At 41.7% G+C, this 25,111-nt stretch overlaps 5 protein-coding genes across 10 annotated transcripts; all 5 read left to right on the top strand.

Moving 5' to 3' along the window:
• Positions 1 to 67: 67 nt before the first annotated feature.
• On the top strand, positions 68 to 1,908 carry LOC138925507 (fatty acyl-CoA reductase wat-like). The gene is made up of 5 exons (XM_070281711.1): positions 68 to 171; positions 246 to 358; positions 416 to 926; positions 980 to 1,700; positions 1,769 to 1,908. Exons 1-5 carry the CDS (start codon positions 96 to 98, stop codon positions 1,854 to 1,856), a joined length of 1,509 nt encoding a protein of 502 aa, XP_070137812.1. The 5' UTR covers positions 68 to 95; the 3' UTR covers positions 1,857 to 1,908.
• Positions 1,909 to 2,642: 734 nt separating this feature from the next.
• LOC108129334 (fatty acyl-CoA reductase wat-like) lies at positions 2,643 to 4,517 on the top strand. The gene is made up of 5 exons (XM_017247300.3): positions 2,643 to 2,807; positions 2,860 to 2,972; positions 3,028 to 3,538; positions 3,591 to 4,308; positions 4,369 to 4,517. Exons 1-5 carry the CDS (start codon positions 2,732 to 2,734, stop codon positions 4,457 to 4,459), a joined length of 1,509 nt encoding a protein of 502 aa, XP_017102789.2. The 5' UTR covers positions 2,643 to 2,731; the 3' UTR covers positions 4,460 to 4,517.
• A 705-nt stretch (positions 4,518 to 5,222) lies between these two features.
• LOC108129311 (fatty acyl-CoA reductase wat-like) lies at positions 5,223 to 7,088 on the top strand. Its single transcript, XM_017247273.3, has 5 exons — positions 5,223 to 5,358; positions 5,440 to 5,552; positions 5,608 to 6,118; positions 6,170 to 6,887; positions 6,946 to 7,088. The coding sequence occupies exons 1-5, from the start codon at positions 5,283 to 5,285 to the stop codon at positions 7,037 to 7,039; spliced, it is 1,512 nt and encodes a 503-aa protein (XP_017102762.2). The 5' UTR covers positions 5,223 to 5,282; the 3' UTR covers positions 7,040 to 7,088.
• A 340-nt stretch (positions 7,089 to 7,428) lies between these two features.
• LOC108129293 (fatty acyl-CoA reductase wat-like) lies at positions 7,429 to 9,504 on the top strand. The gene is made up of 5 exons (XM_017247253.3): positions 7,429 to 7,521; positions 7,588 to 7,700; positions 7,757 to 8,267; positions 8,476 to 9,187; positions 9,244 to 9,504. Exons 1-5 carry the CDS (start codon positions 7,446 to 7,448, stop codon positions 9,338 to 9,340), a joined length of 1,509 nt encoding a protein of 502 aa, XP_017102742.3. The 5' UTR covers positions 7,429 to 7,445; the 3' UTR covers positions 9,341 to 9,504.
• Positions 9,505 to 9,698: 194 nt separating this feature from the next.
• Fas1 (fasciclin 1) lies at positions 9,699 to 24,930 on the top strand. Of its 6 annotated transcripts, XM_070281554.1 has the most exons (15): positions 9,699 to 9,804; positions 10,368 to 10,611; positions 15,683 to 15,815; positions 15,892 to 16,058; positions 16,129 to 16,359; positions 16,419 to 16,587; positions 16,648 to 16,808; positions 20,449 to 20,603; positions 20,662 to 20,752; positions 20,821 to 21,041; positions 21,098 to 21,260; positions 21,321 to 21,468; positions 21,683 to 21,718; positions 21,908 to 22,033; positions 23,642 to 24,930. In XM_070281554.1, the coding sequence occupies exons 2-15, from the start codon at positions 10,504 to 10,506 to the stop codon at positions 23,644 to 23,646; spliced, it is 1,914 nt and encodes a 637-aa protein (XP_070137655.1). In that variant the 5' UTR covers positions 9,699 to 9,804; positions 10,368 to 10,503; the 3' UTR covers positions 23,647 to 24,930. The 6 variants fall into 6 exon arrangements, with proteins under 6 accessions (XP_070137655.1, XP_070137656.1, XP_070137652.1 ...); XM_070281555.1 differs by lacking the exon at positions 21,683 to 21,718; XM_070281551.1 differs by lacking the exon at positions 23,642 to 24,930 and having other exon boundaries at positions 21,908 to 23,058.
• The last annotated feature ends 181 nt before the right edge of the window (positions 24,931 to 25,111 follow it).

Raw genomic sequence — 25,111 nt, 5'->3', positions numbered from 1 at the left:
ACTATAAAAAGGTTGTAGAAACAAAAATGACACTTAGAAGGAACTAACTTGTACGTTGTGCTAGAACGATATACTTGAAGGAAATAAACCCGAAGATGGATTGTGATATTCGTGGTTTTTATAAGGATAAAGTAATTTTCCTGACGGGTGCCACCGGTTTTTTGGGAAAAGGTGACTATAATCATTATATGTACACTAATATGTATGTACACTCTAGTGAATAATCACTAATATGTACACTCTAGTGATTATTGAGAAACTGTTGCGGTCTACCGATGTCAAGGAAATATATACCATGGTTAGGAGCAAACGTGGTCAGAATATTCAGCATCGGCTGAAAATATGGCAGGCAGATCCAGTAAGTGTCATCAGCCCGTAAAGACCTTTTAAATAAACAAATTATTCAAAACTTCAGATTTTTGAAGTATTATTGCGCTCGAAGCCTGATGCACTACAACGAGTTCATCCCATCGCTGGAGATTGCAGAGAGCCAGACTTGGGAATCAGTGAGCATGATAGAAAGATCCTGGCTTCAGAGGTACAGGTAGTAATCCATGGAGCAGCCACTGTGCGATTTTCGGAGCCCCTTCATGTCGCTCTGGCAATAAATACTCGTGCCACCCGGTTGATGCTCCAACTGGCCAAGGATATGAAGAAGCTGGTTGCATATTTGCATGTTTCCACAGCCTACTCCAACAGCGTGTTGTTCCGCATCGAAGAGAAGTTTTACCCAGAGCTGTTAACCTGTGGGTCGGAGAAGGTCCTGGCTTTGAGTGAGCTGGTCAGCGACCAAGTACTGGACGGCATGGAGCCCGCTCTAAGAGGGGACTTTCCCAATACCTATACCTATACCAAAGCCTTGGCAGAAGACGTCATCCTCAAAGAAGCTGGTAGTCTCCCGGTCAGCATATTTCGACCTTCCTTTAGTAAGAAACCAACATAAATTGTTGCTGGTTGTGAATTAAATTTTTTCTTTCAGTTCTTCCCACCTACAAGGAGCCATTAGTTGGATGGATAGATAACCTCTATGGACCAATTGGCATGATGTTCGGAATCGCCTTTGGAGTCCTTCGAGTCACCAGCATAGACAGAAAGGTTTTAAGTAGCCTAGTGCCGGTGGACTACGCTGGCAATGCAGGACTCGCTAGCATTTGGCAAACTGCAAAGGATAGAAAACTAGCGAATCCCAGGAATCCCGACGATGTTCCACCTAAGATTTACGCGTTTGGATCTGGAAATAATATGTTGCGAAACGCCCATTATATTGATTATGGAATGAAGCTACTTGATGAAATCCCAATGAACAAAATGATCTGGTGTCCCATGGTGTTCAATGTTCGTTCTCCGACAATGTACTCCTTGACGGCTTTCTTTCTCCACATTCTTCCCGGCTATGTTTTCGATATAGGCCTGCGACTTTCGGGAAAAAAGCCCAGTTTGATCAAACTCTATAAAACGATTCACGAAAATATATCTTTAATGCGATATTTTACAGAAAACACTTTTTATTTTGACATGAAAAGTACCAATCAGCTCAGAAACCAAATTTCAATGGAAGAAAGGACCAAATTCGAGTTTGACATGGAGAGTCTCAACTGGAATGATTATTGGAAACAGGCTTCAAGAGGTATGAGAATGTACCTAGGAAAAGATCCCAATACCACGGAGTCTTTAACTCAAGCCAAAAGATTGCTATGGAAGTGAGTAATGATTTACATGAAACAGGTTTATTTAACAATACAATACTAATCTTTTTTTATTTCTATAGATTTAAACTTGCTAACGATATCCTGATTACAGTTCTTGCCTACATAGCTGGTTATCTCTTATGGTCCCTTATTAAACTATTTCTGTAATATTATATTTTATTCCTATTGTAAAAGATGGTTTGTTCGCAAATTATTCCGATTTTGTTAATTTATCCTTTGTGTTTTTAGTAATAAAGATTTTCTCGATACAATTTGAATACCCTAAAAACTGTCAGTCTTATTACCATACCAAAATTTTTCCACTTTTTTGTCCCTTAAGTGGGTGGGTAAACGAGTACTATTGAATGCAATAATAAAAATGAGGAGGATCTCAATATGACCAATAAGAATTTTCCTCGAGGACAGTTTGTTATCTTTCAATCTGTTGACACCGTTTTGAATCGGATTTACGTAGTAAACTATCCCACGGATTTCTTTAAGTTCTCAGTTTTTAAATTTCATAATAAGGGATGTCTTGATCCCGTGAATACGGTTGCTTCCGGGGATGGATTCTATTTTAGGACTCTGTTCTTTTTTACAAAATAATACGACATACCAAGTTTCATTCATATTCTATTCTAGAATTCTATAGAACAAATTCTATTTTTTTCCAATCGATTCGATCCCCGAATTTCATTAGGATCAGCCGTCTATATTCTCTAGCTGCCATATAAAAGATGTATATAAAGTGAAAAATGGAGGGAAGAACAGCAGGATTTACGTCTTCTATAGCAACAGTCTGAGCTTGCATTAGAACTTTCACTGCATTCATGAGACATTGAATAAAATGCACATATTTATATCGATCTTTGAATAATCAAGTGTTTAGTTCCGCAACAGAACTGCCTATAAAAAGGTCGTAGAGACAAAAATTAAACTTAGAAGGAACTAACTTGTACGTTGTGCTAGAACGATATACTTGAAGATATTTGAAAACTTTTCGAAAGGAATTACTCGAAGGAAATAAACCCGAAGGACCCAAAATGGATTGTGATATGCGTGGTTTTTATAAGGATAAAGTAATTTTCCTGACGGGTGCGACTGGTTTTTTGGGAAAATGTATACACACAATAAGTTATTTTGAAAACAATGTGACCTATACTTATTTTAGTGCTTATCGAGAAACTTTTGCGATCCACCGAAGTTAAACGAATATACTCCATGGTTAGGAGCAAACGTGGTCAGAATATTGAGGATCGACTAAAAGTGTGGAAAACTGATCCAGTAAGTGATATTGTATCGAAGTACATTAATAACGATAAAAAATTAATAACTTCAGGTTTTTGAAGTCCTGTTGCGATCGAAACCCGATGCCCTGCAACGAGTTTATCCTATAGCTGGGGACTGCTCCGAGGCTGATTTGGGAATAAGTGAGCAGGACAGAAGGATCCTGGCCTCTGAAGTGGAGGTAGTAATTCACGGCGCAGCTACTGTGAAATTTACCGAAGATCTTCATATCGCGCTAGCGATAAATACTCGTGCCACCCGGTTGATGCTCCAACTGGCCAAGGAAATGAAGAAGCTGGTTGCATATTTGCATGTTTCCACAGCCTACTCCAACAGTGTGTTACTCCGCATCGAGGAGAAGTTTTACCCGGAGCTGTTAACCTGTGGATCGGATAAGGTTCTGGCTTTGAGTGAGCTGGTTAGCGAGCAAGTTCTAGACGGCATGGAGCCAGCTTTGAGGGGCGATTTTAAAAATACCTATACCTACACCAAAGCCTTGGCAGAAGATGTAGTCCTTAAAGAAGCTGGTAGCCTACCAGTCAGCATTTATCGACCTGCCATAAGTAAGTGCTGTATTAATATTTCTGTGTTCTGAATCTGTTATTGTTTCTCTAGTAATTGCCACTTACAAGGAGCCATTAGTTGGGTGGATAGATAACCTCTATGGACCAATTGGCATGATGTATGGAGTCGCCTTTGGTGTTCTACGAATGATGTGCTGCAACAGAAAGGCGTTCAACACCATGGTGCCAGGTGACTACGCAGCCAATGCAGCACTTGCCAGCATTTGGCAGACTGCAAAAGACAAGAAAGTACTGCCCAGGAATACTGCCGATGTGCCACCTAAAATTTACGCATTTGGACCCGGCAAGAACATGTTTCTAAACGACGATCTAATACGTTTTTCATTGTCCCAACGTGAAAAAATTCCACTGACCCAGATGATCTGGTATCCCTGCGTGTTCAATGTCCCCTCACCAACACTCTACTCCCTGGTTGCCTTCTTTGTTCATGTTTTGCCCGCTCATGTCTTCGATCTGTACCTGCGACTTTCGGGGAAAAAGCCCCGATTGGTCAAGCTCTACAGCGTGATTCACGAAAACATATTTACAACTCGATATTTCACAAGCAACACTTTTCATTTTGAAATGGACAACACGAATAGACTCAGGGACCAGTTGTCGCCAGAAGAAAAGACCATCTACGAATTTGACATGGAGAGTCTGAACTGGAACGATTATTGGAGCCAGGCTCTTAGGGGTATGAGAACCTACCTAGCAAAGGAACCCAATACCCCGGAGTCTATAACTCAAGGCCAGCGACTGCTATGGAAGTGAGTAACGATCATCTAAAGTATTCATAATAAAAATATTTTCCTTTTTATTTATTTAAGGCTTAAAGTGGCTCACTACAGCCTAGTGACGGTTCTTGTGTTCTTAGCTGGATATCTTTTATGGTTCTTGATTAAGCTGTATATCTTATAAAAATGACTTGTTACCAATCCAAAGAAATGAATATGTGTAAAATAGTTTGACTTTGTTATTTAATTATTGAAAAATCCATAAAGTACCAACTGCATAAACCGAACGTACTTTAATGAATTCCTGAGGGAATTCCTAATGAGTTGTTGAATCAAATGCACATACATGTACATACTTATATGTTTTCGAATGTGACATTCAATTTTTAATTCAAACGCTTGAAGTGCATGTCCTAAGTATGTTTTCATAGGCAGTTTCTTACATTAATTGATAAGAGTTTGGGCAACCCTTGATCTAATATCTGTAATATCTGTCAGAGACACAAAATATTTCATAAAAATATTGAAATATAGAAATATTTATATTTACTCGGCAGTTATAAATATGGATGTTTCTAAGAAAGCAAATTTATTTCCGTTATATAAGTTCTTTAATGCATTCAACGTATTTTCAAGGCTACTATAGACAAGGCAATTATTAGCAGAAAACAAATTCTAATCGAGGTTCCAGAGGCATACTCTTCAAGACCCAATGAATTTGCATAAGTTTCGTATTTCAATTAAACATAGAACCGAAGCTTTTACAGTAAAACAACAAAATTTAAGCATTTAATGAAACAATATTATTAGCTAAATATCCCTTTTGTGATACTTAATTTCTGTTTAAAGCTTTTTGGGTTTAACATTCCGTTTAACACCTTTTCTTTATCGGTGTACCTACTGTACACTAAGTTAATATGGAGTATATAAATAGACGACCATTAGTTCAGTACGTGAGTTTCGCTTTGAAAACACCACAAAAACCGGATAACACGAAAATCTAGAGCATGGAAACCGAAATCCAAGGATTTTTTAGGAACAAGACCGTTTTTATAACTGGCGGCACAGGATTTTTAGGAAAAGGTTCTTTGTACAAAGTTATCATTACCATTTACCATTACCAAAAACAATAAATATTATTACTAATTTATCTTAATCATTTAGTGGTAATCGAGAAACTATTGCGAACCACAGAGGTAAAGAAAATATATTCCCTGACAAGGGAGAAACGTGGCAAGGACATCAAGGAGCGTGTTGAGATTTGGCAGAGTGATCCAGTAAGTTGCACCCGATTTAATAGAGAATTTATTTTCACACCAATGTATTCCAAAGTTTTTCAAAACTCTTCTGGATACCAAACCTTCGGCATTCGATCGAGTGCTAGCCGTTGCTGGAAACTGCTTGGCACCGGATTTGGGGCTCAGTGAAGGGGACCGAAGAATCCTTACCTCTGAAGTGCAGATCGTAATCCATGGAGCAGCCACCGTTCGATTCAATGAACCGCTGCATGTGGCGCTGGCAATCAACACTCGTGCCTCCCGGCTGATTCTCCAACTGGCTAGGGACATGAAGCAGTTAGTCGCATATTCGCACGTTTCTACAACGTTCTCAAACTGTGTCATCTTTCGGGTCAAGGAAATCTTTTATCCGGAACACCTAACCTGTGGGTCAGACAAGGTTTTGGCTATGAGCGAGTTAGTTAGCCCCCAAGTTCTGGATGGCATGGAATCGGCCCTAAAAGGCTCATTTCCGAATACCTATACTTATACAAAGGCCTTGGCAGAGGACGTAGTACTTAGGGAATCGGAAGGTCTTCCTATTAGCGTTTTTCGACCTGCTATAAGTAAGTGATTTCAGGATTTTAGTTTTTACTATATTTTGTATGATTCTTCAGTAACTGCCACTTGGAAGGACCCAGTAGCTGGGTTCATAGACAACTTGTACGGGCCAACAGCAATCGGCTTTGGTTCTGGACGCGGTGTCCTGCGACTGACCAACTTCAAAAGGAACCATCGTGGTAATATCGTTCCAGTTGACTTTTGTGCCAATTTGATATTGGCATCCTTGTGGCACACTGCTAACATGTATGCAAAGATCCCCAGAAACCCAAAGGACCACCTTCCTATATACGCTCTCGCACCCACTGAAAGAAATGATCTGTTTTCATCGGACATAGCCGAAATTGGACTAAACTATCGCGACAAATTGCCAATGACTAAAATGATTTGGTATCCATTCTGCATTAATATCCCCTCACCACGGCTCTTTTCTATTTTCGCATTCTTCTATCATACTCTTCCCGGGTACTTCTTCGACCTGGGACTAAAAATTTCCGGAAGAAAACCGAGATTGGGAAAAATTTACACAAAGCTTCATTCCGGCTTGGCCCATTTGACATATTTTTTGCAAAATGATTTTTACTTTGACATCAAGAACTCGGAGCAGCTTCTATCCCTGATGTCCCCGGAAGATCGAAGATTATACGACTTCGATATGAATAGTGTGGACTGGAGAGACTACTTTGATAAAGGCATTAAAGGCATGAGGTTTTACCTGGCAAAGGAAGAGCCGACTGAAGAGTCTATTCAGCGGGGTCGCCGCTTACTAAAAAAGTAAGTTTTTTTAGTAATTTACAAAAAATATGGTATAACCTTACGCTCCATCCAACAGGTTAAAGTTCTTGCACTACAGCTTGATGACCGTACTTTGTTGCATCTTTGGAATATTGTTGTGGCTTCTGGTTGGATTTATGGGATTTATTTGATAAGGTGTTGATTTTAACATAAATAAAAGTTGCGACCAAATAAAGTAAAGACTTTTGAAGTATAATTTTGCGCAGGAATCAACGACTAACTCGTCGCGACGACTGATTAGGCAACAAGCTTGAATTTCCAATTATTTTGCATACATTTTCTGCACTTGACGCAGTCCAGTGACCTATTGCCTCACTTTTTCGCAATAGCAACCAAATGCAAGGTACAGGGAATAAACCATAGATATATATGTTTTCGGTTCACGGCAAGTAAATATCTTTCACAGTCTCGCGTTTTATAATCAAAGTATTGATTATCGAGTCTTGACTGTCGAAAACAAATAAATAGGGGAAAAAAGCTGGAAATTCTTTTATTTCTACTTCTCCCTTCCAATCGAAAACTTCGGTGCAAGCTATAATGGAGACCGATATCCAAAGTTTTTATAGAGAAAAGGTCATTTTTATCACGGGTGCCACTGGATTTGTGGGAAAAGGTACTTTGAATGGGACAATAAATTATTAAATAATAAGCTTGAAATTTAAATTAACAATTATTTTAGTAATCATCGAGAAACTGTTGCGTAGCACAGACGTTAAACGGATCTATGTACTGATCAGGCCTAAGCGAGGTCGGGAAGTTCAGGATCGAGTATCGCTTTGGCAAAAGGATCTTGTGAGTTAATTTATAGAGGCACACTAACAGACTACTCAATGCTGGCTTCTCGAAAGGTTTTTCAACCTCTACTAGACGCTAAGCCCACGGCTTTCGACAAGGTCCGTGCCATCGCAGGCGACTGCATTGAACCGGATTTGGGGATCAGTGAAGAGGACCGTAAACTGCTCACCTCTGAGGTGCAGATCGTTATCCATGGAGCAGCCACCGTGCGGTTCAATCAAAGCCTTCATGTGGCACTGGCCATCAACACGCGAGCCACCCGATTGATGATCCAACTGGCCAAAGAGATGAGAAACCTACAGTCCTATGTCCATGTCTCCACTGCCTTTTCCAACTGCGTGGCGGATTACATTGAGGAAAGGTTCCACACGGAGCTGCTGACTCGCTCCTCAGACCAGGTCTTATCCCTTTTCGAAAAAAAGAGCAGTGATGAAATAGACGAGATGACCACTGATCTGCTGGGCCCGTTTCCAAACTCCTACACTTATACGAAGGCGCTTGGGGAGGATGTGGTCCTACGAGAAGCGGAAAATCTGCCGATCTGCATCTTTCGACCTGCCATCAGTAAGTTAGTTTTCCTCAAAATAACGCAAAATACCTCCATTTGCATTGCAAAATCGTTCTATTCTCGGGTGAAAAACCTTTGTGGAATATTCCGTGCCATGCCTACATTAGCATACCATTGGGAGTCCATTAGATACTGCAACTCCAAAGTTCTTTCAGTGCACTTATTACATAGTAATGTCAAAGGTTCTTGTTTTTACTTTTCCAGTCATTGCCAGCTTCAAAGAACCCACATCCGGATGGATCGATAATTTGTATGGACCAATCGCCATTACCTATGGCGTCGCCTATGGAGTGCTCCGCGTGGTCCTGTTGGACGTAAAGCAACAAAACAGTGTTGTGCCGGTGGACTACTGTGCCAACATGGCACTGGCCCTTGCCCGGGAAACTGCCCAGAAAAAGGCCTCCCAACAAAATCCCTCTACGCCTCCAATCTACAATTTTGCCCCGAGCGAGGGAAACCTATTGACTTATGGGGATTTCAGGGCAAAGGCCCTAAAATATGGGTCTAATTACCCCGTAACGAACATGATATGGTATCCCTTCCTGCTATGCATCAGGTGTCCGTGGCTATTTTCTCTAGCGGCATTCCTTCTCCACACTGTACCCGGCTACTTTATTGATCTGGCCCTGAAAATAAGTGGACGAAAGCCTCGTCTGGGCAAGATCTACGAGAAAATACACACGACCATAAAGGTGCTGGGCCCGTTCTCCTGCCGGAGCTGGAAATTCGAAATGGCCAATAAGGAGCGGCTGTGGCAGAGCATGTCCCGCGAAGACCAAACCATTTTCAACTTTGACATGTTGCACCTGGATTGGGATCAGTACTTTAGTAGGGCCCTGTGTGGAATGCGCCTGTACTTGGGAAAGGAGCCTCCCACAACACAATCTTACATCCAAGGCCAGAAAAGATTACGAATGTAAGTTGGCTCTCAAAAGATCAACTAGTATTTTTTTAATGACTTTTTCTTGGCAGGTTTCACGTCATTCACCGGTTAGCGCAGGCGTTGCTGATTTACTTGGCTTATTTAACGATACGGACTCTGCTCAAGTTAGTTTCGAATTTATTTTAAGTTCGAAAATCAAACGAAAAGATTGGAAACTTAAAGTCAGTGTCAGAAACAGCATCCCAACGTTAGTTTAGAATAACTTTGCAGTTAAGAAAAACATTTTAATGTACAATAATTATGTTTTGAGGGCATTCAATTGATATTAAAGGTTTTGAATTGAAGGCAAATTTATAGATGATTTTAAATTTTTTGAATTTGGCGGTAAAGATTTTTTTTCTGGCAACACCGTCCCAAAGCGCCTTGAGACAGTGCTGCCAGAGAAAAAAATATCGAATAAATACTGCTAGTGTTGGATAATGTGGAGGAAAATACCAAAAAGTGACCCTTCCTGGTAATTCCCAAAATTCCAAAGAATTCTGATCCGAGCTTCGTTTGGTAGTCGATTCGCTGAGACGAAAACTTGTTTCCCAGCAAACGCTCTACACTCACCAAAAACAACCCGACCAAAACGGTTCTAATTCAGACTGGTGTGTACTGCTCTCCCCCTCCACCTCCTGCGAGCGGAGAAAATCCATACTGTGCATAGAAAATAACTCTAAATAGGTGCCTGCCAAGGTATAATTTCTCGTATTGATTAGCCCGCGCTGACCCCGGCTTGTGAAAGAAAAGAAAAGAGCTCCCCCCTGTTTGAAAATTGCAACATTGCATAATTCTGTGTAGAGCCAAACCGCGACTTGGCTTTCCAAGAAAAAAAAAAAAGACGCCGAGGCTGCTTCCGAAAAGTTAAGATTTGAAGAAGAGGAAAAAACAATAAAAAAGAAAAAAAAATTAAAAAAAAGTGCCCCGCAGTAGCAGAGACCGCGGATTTGGAATGCGCATAATAATTAAACACAGCAAACGGGACAAAAATAATGCACAATAAGCTTCTGTTTTTGTGTGTTTGTGCTATGTGACATAACGGTATTGCCCTGGGTGGCCAATTGTGAAAAAAAAAGTAAAACGGTGACCTCAAGGCAGAAGAACTCTTCTTTTTTTTCAGGCATTTGTGAATCAATGTTTTGTATCCCAACACTTTGCATTTAACTTGCAGATCTTAATCACTAGCGAGTGACCCGCTGCAATAACAAAATACTGCCACCCCCTCGCTGCGCCGCCCAGAACAGGTGTTAGTTGCCGTTTGTCACCTGCAGTAGCCTGCTAGTCGATTGTCGTTTGCTGCTCAAAGAATGTTCGCCAAAGCAGCGCTGCTTCTGGTGCTGCTATGCGCCGCGAGCGCAGCCACCGCCGCCGCCGACCTGGCGGACAAATTGCGCGATGACTCGGAACTCTCGCAGGTGAGTCAAGCCCCGCCACTGTATATGGCCCATATATGTAGGCAGGAGAGCTTGGGGGGAATGGGGGGATGGAGAAGAAGAAGAAAACAGAAGCAGAATCGTTGGAGTCCACACACAAGCCATTCTATGGATGCCCTTGTACAGTTGGGGGCAAAAGAATAGCCTGCATGACCCATACATTGAATTTTTATTTAGTTCTCAGAGCCTGTATATAGCCATTTCTCATCAAAGAAACTATACTTGAAAGTGTTACTTTAAGATCTCTCTCACCAGTTAGTCATTTCAGATAAAGGTATGGGAACCTCCAATCCCCGAGAGAAAAGTTTAGCAAAGTTCGACAGTGTAGCGAAATCGACACTTTTGCGCTGGCCTTGAAAGGAAAAGCCTTGACAGAGCCTGCGAGTGGGTGGAGGGGACAGAGGGTACCGGAGGCCGGAAAAGGAGCCTGCGCAAGAGGGACGGATAGATGGCTCAGGGCGCCCGCATTTGGGCACAGGTAGCATCGTCCTTGACCTTTGAGCCACCATCTCTCACTTGTTGTGGGTGCTGCGAAAAATCGATGCTGGCTTGTCTCATGCTCCTCCTGGTTTTTGGCCGGGAGTGAACTCCACATTGGACGCATTTGGTATGCATGGCGGAGCCTGTTATGTAAAAATGGAAAACCACATAAATTAAAGAGAAGTCGGTGGAACCCGCAGCAGACAAACGCTGCCCGTTAACGTCCACCGAGCATAACAGTTTTATATTTAGTTTGGCTCTTTACACCTTCACACGCTGCCACACACAAGTGCCAAATATAAAAAACCTCCACACATAGAAAAGTACATTAAAAAGTAAAAAAATAAATAAAAAGTCTGAAGCCAACAAAGGTACGCGGCTGAAATAACAAGAACAACATGTGTTGTCCACACATGGGCGCGTTAAGGGGGTGATGGATCAAAGGGGTTGTCAGAACACCGTATGTTTTCCCTTTCTTAATTAATAAAAAATATAATTAATACAGCCGGGTCAGGTTAGAGAGAACCACCTTTATTTGTGTGCAATTTTGAAACTATTTGTAGAAGTACCTCCCAGCCAAAAGCCAAAAAGAAAGCGTGCGACAAACAGCCAGAAAGAGTGCCACAGTCGGTGGTAATTGCTGTAGTCTTGTTGCAAGTGTCTCTGAACCGGCGGGGTCTCAGGGAAGTTGCATAGACGATTCAGAGCGAGCCATTTGAGGAAGGAGGGGGTTTCGGGCCTGCTCATTTGCACCCTTACTCCGGGTTAGGGTATGGTGACTTGCCACGCTTTGAGGGAAAACATTTCCGGTCGCGTACTAACGCTGTTCAGGGTGGATTGATATTCTAGTCCGGGGCAGAATACAATCTTTCGTTGATTATGTAAATTTTTTCCCATAAAACATACATGTATGGCTAAAATAATATCCGATCCCCTATCAAATTCGCATAGTTTGCAATTTATTATCTCCCCCGCTAGCTAGCCCTCCATGGGTTCTCAAGTCAATGAGAATTTATTGCCTTATCTTGTAAGTCAAGTTCACGCTTAAAGAAATCCTCCCAAATTGGACAGGGATCAAGATAAAATTGTTTTCGTAGGGTATCCGCATCTTCTTAGGCCGAGTCGGCCCTCTTTTTCTCATTACAAGTATGCCTGCACTGATGGGTTAGATAAATATAGGTTGAGACCGTCTTGGTTTGCGGCTTACGGCTTGTGGTTTTGCTTGGCGGATCACCGGGAAATCGGGAGGAGAGAGATGGTTTCCAACCGATCTGATGATACCACCTCCCTGCTAATCCCTCAGAGCCTCAAAACCCAGTAATTTCCTCAAAGGTATCAAAGGCTTGGAATATTTATTTTAGAATTAATTTACATGAATGAATTTTGAGAGCATGCCGACCATGTGCGGGCCTGGGCATCGGTTGACCTGCAATCGACCCCCACTTCCTGTCGTGCGTCAACGTCTTCTTCGTTTTATTAATTTTAATTTTTAACCTTTGACTGATGCAACTGCAGCTGACTGAGTGGGGGAGGCTGACTGAACTCTGTCTAGGCTGACTTATACCCATACACTGTAAAAAAAAACCCAGTCCCCAGTAGAAAGATCATCTAACATATCATTGCTATCTGATACGAAATATAGTACATGATTGAGTTTATTATTTCTTAGAGTATCAAAGTCAGAGTCAAGAGTAGATAATAGATTTGAATATTTCTCTCAGTGCACTTGCTTAAATGCATACTCATACACTCGCAGCATCATCGAATTCAATTAAATTTAATTTAAGATTACAATGCTATATGCCAAGGCGCGTTATTTGATATGACGAGCTCCATTTCAGGCGAGGCGATGAATGAGCCACGACTGACCTTAATGGATCCACATGCTCATAGACGACGACGACGACGGATCCGTGGATCCGTGGCGTGGGCGTGAAACGGCCTCGTAGCGATGCCGGTCCCCTTTCTTCCCATTCCGGGGCCCCCCTTTTTCCTGCCAATTAAAAGAGAAATGTTTCAACGGAATCTCGAGACGGGGTTTTGATAAGACTGCTCTTGCTTTTGCTTCTGTTCTCTGCTTCTGCTGCTGCAATTATAAACAAAACAAAAATTTACCACCGACATACATACATATGCATATATAATTTGTACCAACTAAATTTATTTATACAACATGCACTCACACACTGAGGGAGATCTGAACCAACCGACCCCCTGTTCCTGCTCCTTCTCCGATTTCTGTCCCTAGACCCGAAATACGAATACCAAGCTTGGCATCTCTTGGCTAATTAGTTTTAATGGCTCCATTAGATGATGGAAATGAAATTTCCTCAAGTGCCACGCCCCCTCCATAATGTTTGTTTTTGTAGTTGTTTTGGCTTAGGCACGAGATTAGTACAATTTTTTGGCTACAAATTGAAAAAAAATTGAAAGAAACACAACACAAGTTTGAACTCTCAGCGGTTCTTCTTTCTCTTTCTTTCTTTCTCTTCCCTCTCTTTCTCCATTTCAGAGCACTGCCAAATCCTTGAGGCGTCTAATGCCAGTCAGGGTAAGCTGCAACTCCAAAACAAAACCAAAAACAACACCAAACACTGTTAAGCTATTGAAACAAAACCCAAAAGACATCCATACTCTAATATCACTCGATTCCGACTTAAGTTAGTTAACCGTAGTGTTTGCTCCGCCGTCTAGTCCTCTGACTCATGTGCCCTTGATTTTGGGGTGCGTCTCGCCAGACCAAAGGGGTCAATGGACCCCCGCGGGCACTCGTAAACTTCAAACCCCATCCTCCCGCCCGGGAGCACTTTTGGCGGTTAAGCGGAGACTGTTTGCATAGTAAATGAGACGTCCCGGGCGGAGATGGGAATCTGTTTATCGATGACAGGATAATACTCTAACAATTACAGCCGAATGGCCAAGCCTCTGGAAAAGACTCCCCTGGGAACTCCCCCTTTTCGGCTTATCGCGATGGTGTGCCAATAGAGCCGGAAACTCGTTAGGATATGGGTGGCTTTTCATCATTCATGCAAAGCATCCGATAACGAAAATTTATGAAAAGTAATTGCATCTAATTGTCAAAGGCTTCTTTGTAACTCCCAAGGGGGTGGAATTGGCAGAGGATGCTGACAGATGGGCAATGAAAAATGGCTTCCAAGTGAAAGTGTTTCAATTTTATTAAAAAAAAATAAACAGAAATGTTTTCCGATCGATATAACTTGTTTCTCTGTGTCCATACACTTTCTATTCAATTTAGTTTCCCTCGAATCTGTAGCGCTCTTTGAGGGAAACCATTGTACCTGACTGTATCGTATCCCATATCAACCTTTGACATATGCCACTTCCAGTCCCTAATACCCCACTTAGCAGCAGGGCACTGTATCCTGCCAGATAAGCGAAAACATTTCGAGAGCGTAATAGAAACCGGCCAGTTAGGGCCAGAAAACAGGAGACGGGATAAGAACAAAGCCAGGTCGACTTGAATGTCCACGAAAAGGACAACCACGCCAACCACCTCGACAACTGACGGTCTCAAGTTACCAACAAAAAAATATATATAGAGAGCACCTAAAAAAAATATATAAAACACTGGGGGAAATACTCTGAAATACATTTTTTAATTTCAATATTAGAATAAATAAGGTTTTAATTAATTAAAGTAAAAATATAGTTTGATAGAATAAAAACCATAGTATCTATGAAGTATTGTCTACTTTTTCTTGCCGTGTATTGGCGATGCCAGAGTATAGATATGTGAATCCGGCAGGGAAAATGAAATTCTAAAAAGGGAAAGGGAAAGGACCGACTTTTAAAGCCAAATTGCCATGACTCATGCTGGGCAAACGAAAACACAAACACGCAGCGAGCGTTTTAAAAGAGGGCACAGAAAAAGGTGTTGTCCTCGAAAGGACTCGTTGCACCCACACACACAAATACACAATTATACAGCTACAGGACCTCATAAAGCTGGCTGAGAATGTGCAGCGGGGCGTGGTGCACAGACGGGTGGTCGAACGGTCGGTCGGTGCTTTGCCGGGAAGCCGCAGAGTGTGCGGTTGAAGGCGGCCACATGTGGCAGAGGAATGGTGGTGCAGGTGGTGACCGGCTCAGCAACTGACTCCCGAAGCCTGGTTTAGGGTCAGTGGCTGGTCGCTATTTGGGGGTGGCTGGAAAATGCATTTTCACATACCGCTCTCGATTGAATGACACACAATCCACTCGGGCGGGGCACAGTCCCACCCCCGAGACTTATGTAATTGGTTCAATAAACCTTCCTTCTCCTCCATGCCCACGTCCAGGGCAGACGTCCCAACCAGGACATGCATAAAGTTGTTCCTCATTTTATTAGTTTGTTTGAGGTTGCTATGGAAATGGCCGGTTGCCGTTTTGCCAAAACCGCCCAGCAACCAGAGTCTAGCCACCCTGAAGTTCACCCTCCCACAAGCCGCTAGCTAGCTAAGCCACCCACTGCCCACCGCCACCCAAAATCCCCAACTCCTCACATGGTTCGACAAGATATATTGGCAATAGAGCGAAGAGAATGAGTGTAACGAACCCGTTTTTATCTTTGCAGTTCTACAGCCTGCTGGAAAGCAATCCCATCGCCAACTCGACGCTCTCGCTGCGCAGCTGCACGATCTTTGTGCCCACCAACGAAGCCTTCCAGCGCTACAAGAGCAAAACTGCCCATGTGCTCTACCACATCAGTGAGTTGACTCACCAAACTGCTGATCTGATTTAAAATAATTAAAATAATAAACAATTTTCAACTTCAAATTGCAGCAACTGCGGCGTACAGCCAGCAGAATCTGCCCAACACCATGTCATCGGACATGGCTGGCAATCCGCCACTCTACATCACAAAGAACTCCAATGGCGACATCTTTGTGAACAATGCCCGGATCATTCCCTCGCTCAGCGTAGAGACCAACAGCGGTGGAAAGCGCCAGGTCAGTGACCGCCAATCACCCACCTAGTCATCCGATTAAAATTAATTACCTCTCCCCTTTCCCCAAACAGGTCATGCACATCATTGATGAGGTGCTGGAGCCGCTAACCGCCAAGTCTGGCGACTCGGACACCATCAGCAATCCGGACGCCCTGAAGTTCCTGCAGCAGGCCGAGCAGCTCAACCTGGACAACTTCAATGTGCGCACCTACCGCAACCAAGTGACCCTGGCCAAGAAGGAGTCGGTATTCAAGTCTCCCGGAACTCACACCTTCCTTCTTCCCGTTGACGAGGGCTTCAAGGTTGGCCTTTATCCATCAATTCTTTCCTATAATGATCTAATGTTCTTTTGTAACTGCAGCTCTCGGCTCGCAGCAGCCTCGTGGATGCTAAGGTCATTGATGGCCATATGATTCCAAACACTGTCATCTTCACTGCCGCCGCTCAGCACGACGATCCTAAGACTTCCGCCGCCTTTGAGGACCTTCTCAAGGTTACCGTCAGCTTTTTCAAGCAAAAGAATGGAAAAAGTAAGATCGTTTTGCTATCGAAAGAGCTTGTTCTTCATTAGTACCTCCTTTTTATTTCAGTGTACGTCAAGTCCAACACGATTGTGGGTGATAGTAAGCACCGGGAGGGCGTCGTCCTGGCCGAGATCGTCAAGGCCAACATTCCAGTGCGCAACGGAGTCGTCCATCTAATCCACCGACCGCTGATGATCATCGATACGACGGTTACCCAATTCCTGCAGGTATGTGGGGTGTCGCAACAGCCCCATCCAATGAAGTTGTAGAAACACCAACACCCACACTGACAGACGGTCAGAACCACACCACACACACACAAATAGAAACAGTGATAGTGCCTGCGGCTTGCGAACAGGCTTGGCATTTTGATTGGCTCGGCACGCACTGAGAGTGAGAAGTAGCTGGAGGCAGCTCCGGAGATACTGTAAACAATGACATATAACCAATTAAGTCGCTTGCCAGCTGCCCCGGCGAATGCTTAAACACTAGAGCTAAAAACATATACACATTTCGAGCACCCGGCTTTACTTTGCCTGTAGCTGAGCCCCATCTTAAAAAAAGAAGTTCCTGCTAAGGAGTAGTAGTCTCCAAGGCTCCAATTTCCATGGCGCTCAACTGGGGGCAAAGCTAAACAAAACCAAAATGCACATGATATCCACATTTAGACACATACAGTAAAGATACACGATCGATCCAAGACCTAGATTTGAGAACCCCTCCTACCTACCTACCATTTATGATTAATAATTTCGAAAAACCCAAAGACTCGTTTTACCTAGAACTGAATTTTAAACCCAAATCGATACAAATTCGATGCGATTCTGATTCGGTTCTAAGTAAAATCAATAGCAAAATTTTATTTTAAAATAATTTTTAAAATATAAATTTTATTTTAAAAAAATTTTGGGTGTAATGTAAGTATTGCCAAAAATCAAAAAAACCAAAAACCAAAAAAAAATGCCTAAACGCAATGTATTTCATGTAAATTTCTCTGTGAATCAGACTTCCTTATCAAAATGCATTTCACTGGCAGTTATTGCATTAAAAACTGAATCAGTTGCGCAAAGCGATTCTAATTGGCATAAAAAATTATTAAAAATAAAAATAATAAAAAAAACGCTTTGCTCGATCTGACGGAAATGGACAAGAACTTCATACACCATATAAACCTCATTGTTTTCTATTGAATGTATTGGTAATTTAATGGCGCTCTTCGATCCCCCAATCGCCGCTCATTTCAATCAATGATCAATCATCGATCATTACAAACTCGCTCGCTGTCAGCCAGCATGTCTTAATATTAATCGTCTATATGTAGCTATATCTTCTGCGTATAATCAGCAATCTCCATCGCCAGCGCCCCATATCGTGTTTTCGTTTTCCAAATTTGTAATCTAGTTCTGTTGTAATTAATCGTATAACGCTCTTTTTGTCAATTTACTGATCCATACCTCTAATCCTTTGTTTCTCGCAACATGCCGAATAACTATTTCCAAAACAACAAACACAACCCAACCACATATCGCTCTAATATTGAACCGATGCACCGAAAAATTGACAATAAATAATAATACCAATCCGTTAACGTATTCAGTCGTTCAAGGTAAACAAAACTGTAATCTGATCCAATATTTGTATTAGTTTGAAATTTGCGTTTGAGTTGCATCTTCTTTGAAATCCATTTGCATGGCATCCTTCCCGATATAACCTTAATGTTTTGAGTATGCTTGGCCCAAGAACTACCTTTTAATGCACTTTTATTAAAATGCAGCACTAGTTTAAAGTATTTTTGATACAAAATCTTAGTATTATCGATTGGCCTACAATTTAGAAACAGAAATATTTTATTTGGACGAGTCTTTTAAGATTATTTAGAGTTAAAGTTTGGGTTTCTGTATTTTGTAATCGACAATTTGCTGAAACGTGCACGCCAGTTCAATAGCGTTAAATGATTGTGTAAATAAAGGATCAAGACTGCCTGCTAATTTCCCCAAAGCCTTTAAGAATCGAAAATAAAATATATTTCAATTGTGCTTCATTTCAAACGTTCTCCTGTGGCGGAACAACTCTGGCACACTGGTCGCGTTAACTTTAAATATATTGCCTCAACTAAATAATATTTAAATAACTTAAACCGATTTAGTTCATGAACGTAAGTAACAAAATAAACACCAACAACGAGCAGAACAAGTACAGAACCACAACAGTCATCAGTGCAACGCTTTGCTATCAAATTGCCATCCAACCCAATCACCGCACAATCGAATCACCAAATGAAATATGAAAAAAAGAGTTACATTTAGCAAAAAGCAGTAATCTACATATATAAGGTTGTCAAATATCTCCCTTCCGCCTTTTTGTCTTTTGAATTTCGCGGCTATGTACAAAGCGCTACAGAGCTCGTATCTGGCAACACTATACATAATTTAAAAGGTCTTGACATAACCTACAAAACGACGCTATGCATGATTAGTTTGGATATTGCGTTCACCAGTTATAGACGTGTAAACATGGAGTTCACTAACGCCGAAATTCGCGCTATTTTAAAGTTTTCCTTCGTTAAAGGCAAATCCGCTAGAGAAACGTTCCGTGAGATTAATGGGGTTTTGGGGGATGGTACTCTATCACTTCGAACCGCGGAGGAATGGTTTCGACGATTCAGAGCCGGTGAAAACGACACCATGGATAAGCCAGCCGGCGGAAGACCTGTGACGACAAATACCGATCAAATCATGGAATACATCGAGTTAGACCGGCATGTGGCTTCTCGTGACATCGCCCAGGAGATGGGAGTTAGTCACCAAACCATTTTAAACCATCTGCAGAAGGCTGGATACAAAAAAAAGCTTGATGTTTGGGTGCCGCATGATTTGACGCAAAAAAACCTTGTGGACCGAATCAACGCCTGCGATATGCTGCGGAAACGGAACGAACTCGACCCATTCTTGAAGCGGATGGTGACTGGCGACGAAAAATGGATCACATACGACAATATCAAACGAAAACGGTCGTGGTCGAAGGCCGGTGAATCGTCCCAAACAGTGGCCAAGCCGGGATTGACGGCCAGGAAGGTTTTGCTGTGTGTTTGGTGGGATTGGAAGGGAATCATCCACTATGAGCTGCTCCCATATGGCCAGACGCTTAATTCTACCATCTACTGCGAACAATTGGACCGCTTGAAGCAGGCGATCGACCAGAAGCGTCCAGAATTGGCCAACAGGAAGGGTGTAGTGTTCCACCAGGACAACGCCAGACCACACACTTCGTTGATGACTCGTCAGAAGCTACGGGAGCTCGGATGGGAGGTTTTATCGCATCCACCATATAGCCCGGACATAGCGCCAAGTGATTACCACCTGTTCCTGTCCATGACGAACGCCCTTGGTGGTGTAAAGTTGAACTCAAAAGAGGCTTGTGAAAAGTGGCTGTCCGAGTTCTTCGCAAATAAGGAGGGGGGCTTCTACGAGGGAGGTATTATGAAGTTGCCGTCTAGATGGAAACGGATTATCGAACAAAACGGCGCATATTTCAACTAAATCGGATCACTGTAACACTTTTTATAAAGCATTGAATAAAGAGCAAAAAAGCGGAAGGGAGATATTTGACAACCTTATATCATTCTCACCCTAAATTGGCTAGAGTAACCATCTCCCTTCCTATATGATTGGTTTACCCTATGATCGGATAAATCCTTAGTTGTATTGATTTTTAGTAAACGTATCGAGCGCCTAAAGAAACAACAAAAAAACACAGCTTTTGCGTATCCTTACATCCCAAGCTAAATTTTATTTTTTACTTTTAGAACATAAAACAGATAATAGTTATTGATAATTTTAATTAATATTTTCGAATTATTTTTTGAAGGAGAACTCGGAGAACGGCGCACTGCGCAAGTTCTATGAAGTAATCATGGACAATGGAGGAGCAGTCCTGGACGACATCAACAACCTATCCGAGGTCACTATTCTGGCCCCCAGCAATGAGGCTTGGAACTCATCCAAAATTAATAATCTTCTGGGGTAAGTTCTGAACCCATTTTAATACTTTACATTCCTTTAAAATGCCTTCACTTTGCAGAGATCGCAAAAAGTTGAGGCAAATCTTGAACATGCACATCATCAAGGACCGCTTGAACGTGGAGAAGATCCGGCAGAAGAATGCCAATTTGGTAAGTTCTTAAATGAAGTCATAGCTTTCTAGAAGGATACTTACCAGCTTTTTTTCGGATGGGGACAGATTGCCCAGGTACCCACAGTCAACAACAACACTTTCCTGTACTTCAACGTCCGCGGCGAGGGATCGGATGCCGTCATCACGGTCGAGGGTGGCGGTGTTAATGCCACCGTTATCCAAGCTGACGTGGCCCAGACCAACGGCTATGTCCACATCATCGATCATGTTTTGGGTGTGCCATACACCACTGTTCTCGGAAAACTGGAGTCCGATCCCATGATGAGGTAAGAATGATCGGAATATGGAAGAAGCCGAAAATTAAATACATTAATCCCAACAGTGACACCTACAAGATGGGTGAGTTCTCGCACTTCAACGACCAGCTGAACAACACGCAGCGCCTCTTCACCTACTTCGTGCCCCGCGACAAGGGCTGGCAGAAGACCGAGCTGGACTACCCATCAGCTCACAAGAAGCTGTTCATGCCCGACTTTTCCTATCATGTAAGTTTTTGGCTTCAAGTTTGTCTGATGCACGACTGACCGTTTATATATCGAAACTAGTCCAAGTCCATTCTGGAGCGGCACTTGGCCATTGCGGATCGCGTCTACACCATGAAGGATCTCGTGCAATACTCGCAGGAGAGCGGCAGCGTCATCCTGCCCACATTCCGCGACTCGCTAAAGATTCGCGTGGAGGAGGAGAATGGACGTAAGTATATGCCATCGATGTTTTAGAAATCAGCTGCTTCTCTTTTCAATTCAATTCGATTCGATTCATTTAAAATTGACTTGATTCTATTGGTCCTCACCTATCGAGCTGTATTACTAACCGTACAACATATTTTTCTACAACTTTCGAACTAAATTTCTCGCCTTGTGCCTAACAAAATCTAACCGTAACCGTACCGTTTTCCAATCGAAAGATCTACATGATGAGTATGCTAGTCACGAATGGACTGGTGAGTGCTGTCGTTTGTCAAACCCACCAATTGCACCGCCCACAAAGTTCCCGACCTGGCCATAACCATGCCCATACATAGCTCTCTCACATCGGGCGTTCCACTAGCATTAGCCACCCATCGAATATGCATAAAACTTGGTCTAAGTTAATAGAATCTTGTTCTAATATGTGTCCATTCCTATTGCAGGCTATGTGATTACCTGGAACCACAAGAAGATCAACGTCTACCGGCCAGATGTGGAGTGCACCAACGGAATCATTCATGTCATCGACTATCCGATCCTGGAGGAGAAGGACGTGGTCGTCAGCGGAGGTAGCTATCTGACAGAATCAACCATTTGCATCACCTTGGCCAACCTCATAATGATAACAGTAGCAAAGCTCTTAAACTAAACGCATCCGATATGTATAAACAAACACAATCCAAAGCAAAATGCAAATCAGACACAGAACATCAACAAAAGTACTACAGAAACAACAAAAGACAACAGTCGCCTTCTCAAGAACTCAAGAAAAACAACCAGAAAATCTCTCAAAATCAGCATTAGACTAATGTGACATCCGAAAAGGGATGCATTAATCAGCACCAGCTTGTTGATATTGATCGAAAACCATGAAATCTGTATCTGTAATATATGTGTCACAAGGAACTATCATCATTCCAACATGCCACGCCCACGCCCATGTACACCCGCCCACAAACACACACACATATTGAAGCATATACACGCATGCAGACAACTGACTGCCGGATTTGCATTAGCATAGACCACGTTTTAATTCCGAAGCTGGTCAGAGTAATTAAGATAACGACGAGGAAGAAATCCATTTATTTTTAAGATTTGACTCAATTCCCTTCAAAGGCCTTATGTATTATATGAAACATATAGAACAGAGTGTAAAAGTTTATAATTTTATGTTCAACCTATACTGGTAGAATCGTCAGCTCGCTATGTTTTAAGTTTTGACCGTCTGCCCATGTCGACGAATTGAATTGCAAGCACGGAATATCCGATTGTGTTTATGATTTTAAGTGTACATTTTTTTTATGTGAATTGCTTGTTTTAGTTAATGGTCTAATTTATGATTTATGATGTGAGTTATCTTAAGTAGATGTCGAAGCAGAAGCATTAAGCGCATCACATACTCTCATACTCGTACGCCAACGCCTACACTACACTAAACATAACATTAAAATTAAATTTAAAATTACGAGAAAATCACAACACACACACACACATAAGTACATACGAACATGTAATACGAAAATCATTTTAAGATTCGAAAAAGTGTGAAAATTTTATAATAAACTGAAAGTTTTTCATTTGAACCTAAGTATTAAGCCCGGCAGCATCCTTGTCTGCGAATCTTGAGCGAACATTGTAAGCTCAGAACTATATCAGGGTCAGACAAGATAGGGTGCGGTCGAATCGAATTGAATGGAACGCCATCCTGCACTTAGTTCTTAGCCCGCTATGCATGTAATCCCCCCAAGAAATCAAAGTATTGAACACACTTGCCTGCACACCCGCGATTTGGGGCAAGAGTTGCAACTGCAAACTAGGTTAGTCCAATGCGAAATAAGTTTCGAACTACTGCCGTCGACTACAAATACAAACTACTGCATACACACACACACGACATATATATCCTGTTATTCAAAAAATCACTCACAGGACACTACATGCATCACTGAATGGATTTTGATAAATAAATTTTAACCTGCATACAGAACAAGAACAAAGCTACAAGATGCTACCAGCAAAACGAACTAAATTTCCCCCGTTGCATTTTAAACTTTGTATGTAGAAACAAAACTTAGTTTGTAGTCCGAAACTAGAACAACCCCATTGCTAACCAAATACCAATCTCTTTCTATTTCTCTCTGTCTCTCCCCCAATCTAATGCCATGTACTTTTAGGTTAGACATTGTAACTAGCGTATCCAGCCAGATCGAGCGTTAAGTCGAGTCGAACACTGAAATGTACTATCCCTTCCCCAAAAAACAGAAACATTTAAGAAAACTATCAGCCTACCAGTACACACTATTCCAACCTCTTACCACCAACACTCACCAAGCTCAGACCCCGTTGTGGCAGTTGTCGCTTCACGTAGTCGCTAGTTCCCGGGTCCGATGATCGGACCGGGCCATTCCGGCAGTCTTTATCTTTAGTAGGTGGTTTAGTTTAGTTTCGTTTCGAAGGAGTGGATAGCAGTGCAGTGCCGTAGTTGCTAAGAGAAATGTATGAAATCTAGAAATGAATACGCTAATGAAATGTACACGTAAGCTTTAAAGAGTCGTTCCGGATCGATGAATGAATATAAATAATTATTTGTATTTAGAAGGGAACCGCAAATTGCAATCGCAATTTGTGTCGTAGTCAGTAGTTACACGTTAAGCGGCGTCTTAACGTGTAACTAGTGCCTTACTAAAGATAAACGCATTACCTTAACCTTTATACAAATTTACTCAAAATATATACTAAATGTGTATGGAAAACCAATAAAAATTGAAAACTAACGAAAGTGCAAATGGCAGAGTTCTTACATGAACCAGAGTCCAGTGCTTCGGTGGGAAAGATTTGAGAACTGCATACAACACTCCATACAATTCAGAAGCAGAATTAACTCATTGCTAAACTAAAAGCTAAACAGAGATTATATTTATATCGCGCCGTACCCAAACATACATACGTTCCGCTTTGAGAGACATTAAGAAATATAATATTACCTATAAAGGACATCGCGCCACACGCTATTTACACCAAAAAAAAGACACAAACAAATATTAAGAATCCATATTTTTCATAAATTTAATCGTCAGATAAATATAATGTAAATGTAGTTTATTTAATGTGAACTCCGAATACCAAGATACTCAAAAAATAAAAACAGATCACATATATTGATGTATGTATATTTAGCAATTGAGTTCTGAAGCAATCGTTAGACATGATAAATATATAAAGGATATATGGAATCAAGAAATAAACTATTGAAAACTGCAGTGCAAAATGATATTATTCCATTTTATTTTACGACAAGCGCTTTTTACAGATAAACCAAATTCATTTTAATTACACGTACTAGATCAGCAAGATTATAATTAGCATTAGTTAAACTAATTAATACATGTACTAGTGAACCGAATGTCAACCAAGAATCTTCTGCAAGCTTGAGTGAAAAATAAAACTTAAAAAAATGAGTAAATTCTTTGAATCAATAACGTAAAGGGTGGAGGGCTTTTATATCTCAATTTAATATTTGATCCTGCATCTGATTTGAAAGCTCAAGTTTATTGATAGAGTTGCCAGACCTATAAAAGCCTAGTGAGACCGTCAAGTTGCCTTGGAAAATACCAGCGCTGCCAGAGCTTTTTAAGGGATCCGCC

This window comes from Drosophila bipectinata, chromosome 3R (genome assembly GCF_030179905.1).
Source record: "Drosophila bipectinata strain 14024-0381.07 chromosome 3R, DbipHiC1v2, whole genome shotgun sequence".
NCBI lineage: Eukaryota > Metazoa > Arthropoda > Insecta > Diptera > Drosophilidae > Drosophila > Drosophila bipectinata.
Note: the sequence above shows the minus strand (reverse complement) of the source record. Positions and strands in the feature narration are given on the sequence as shown.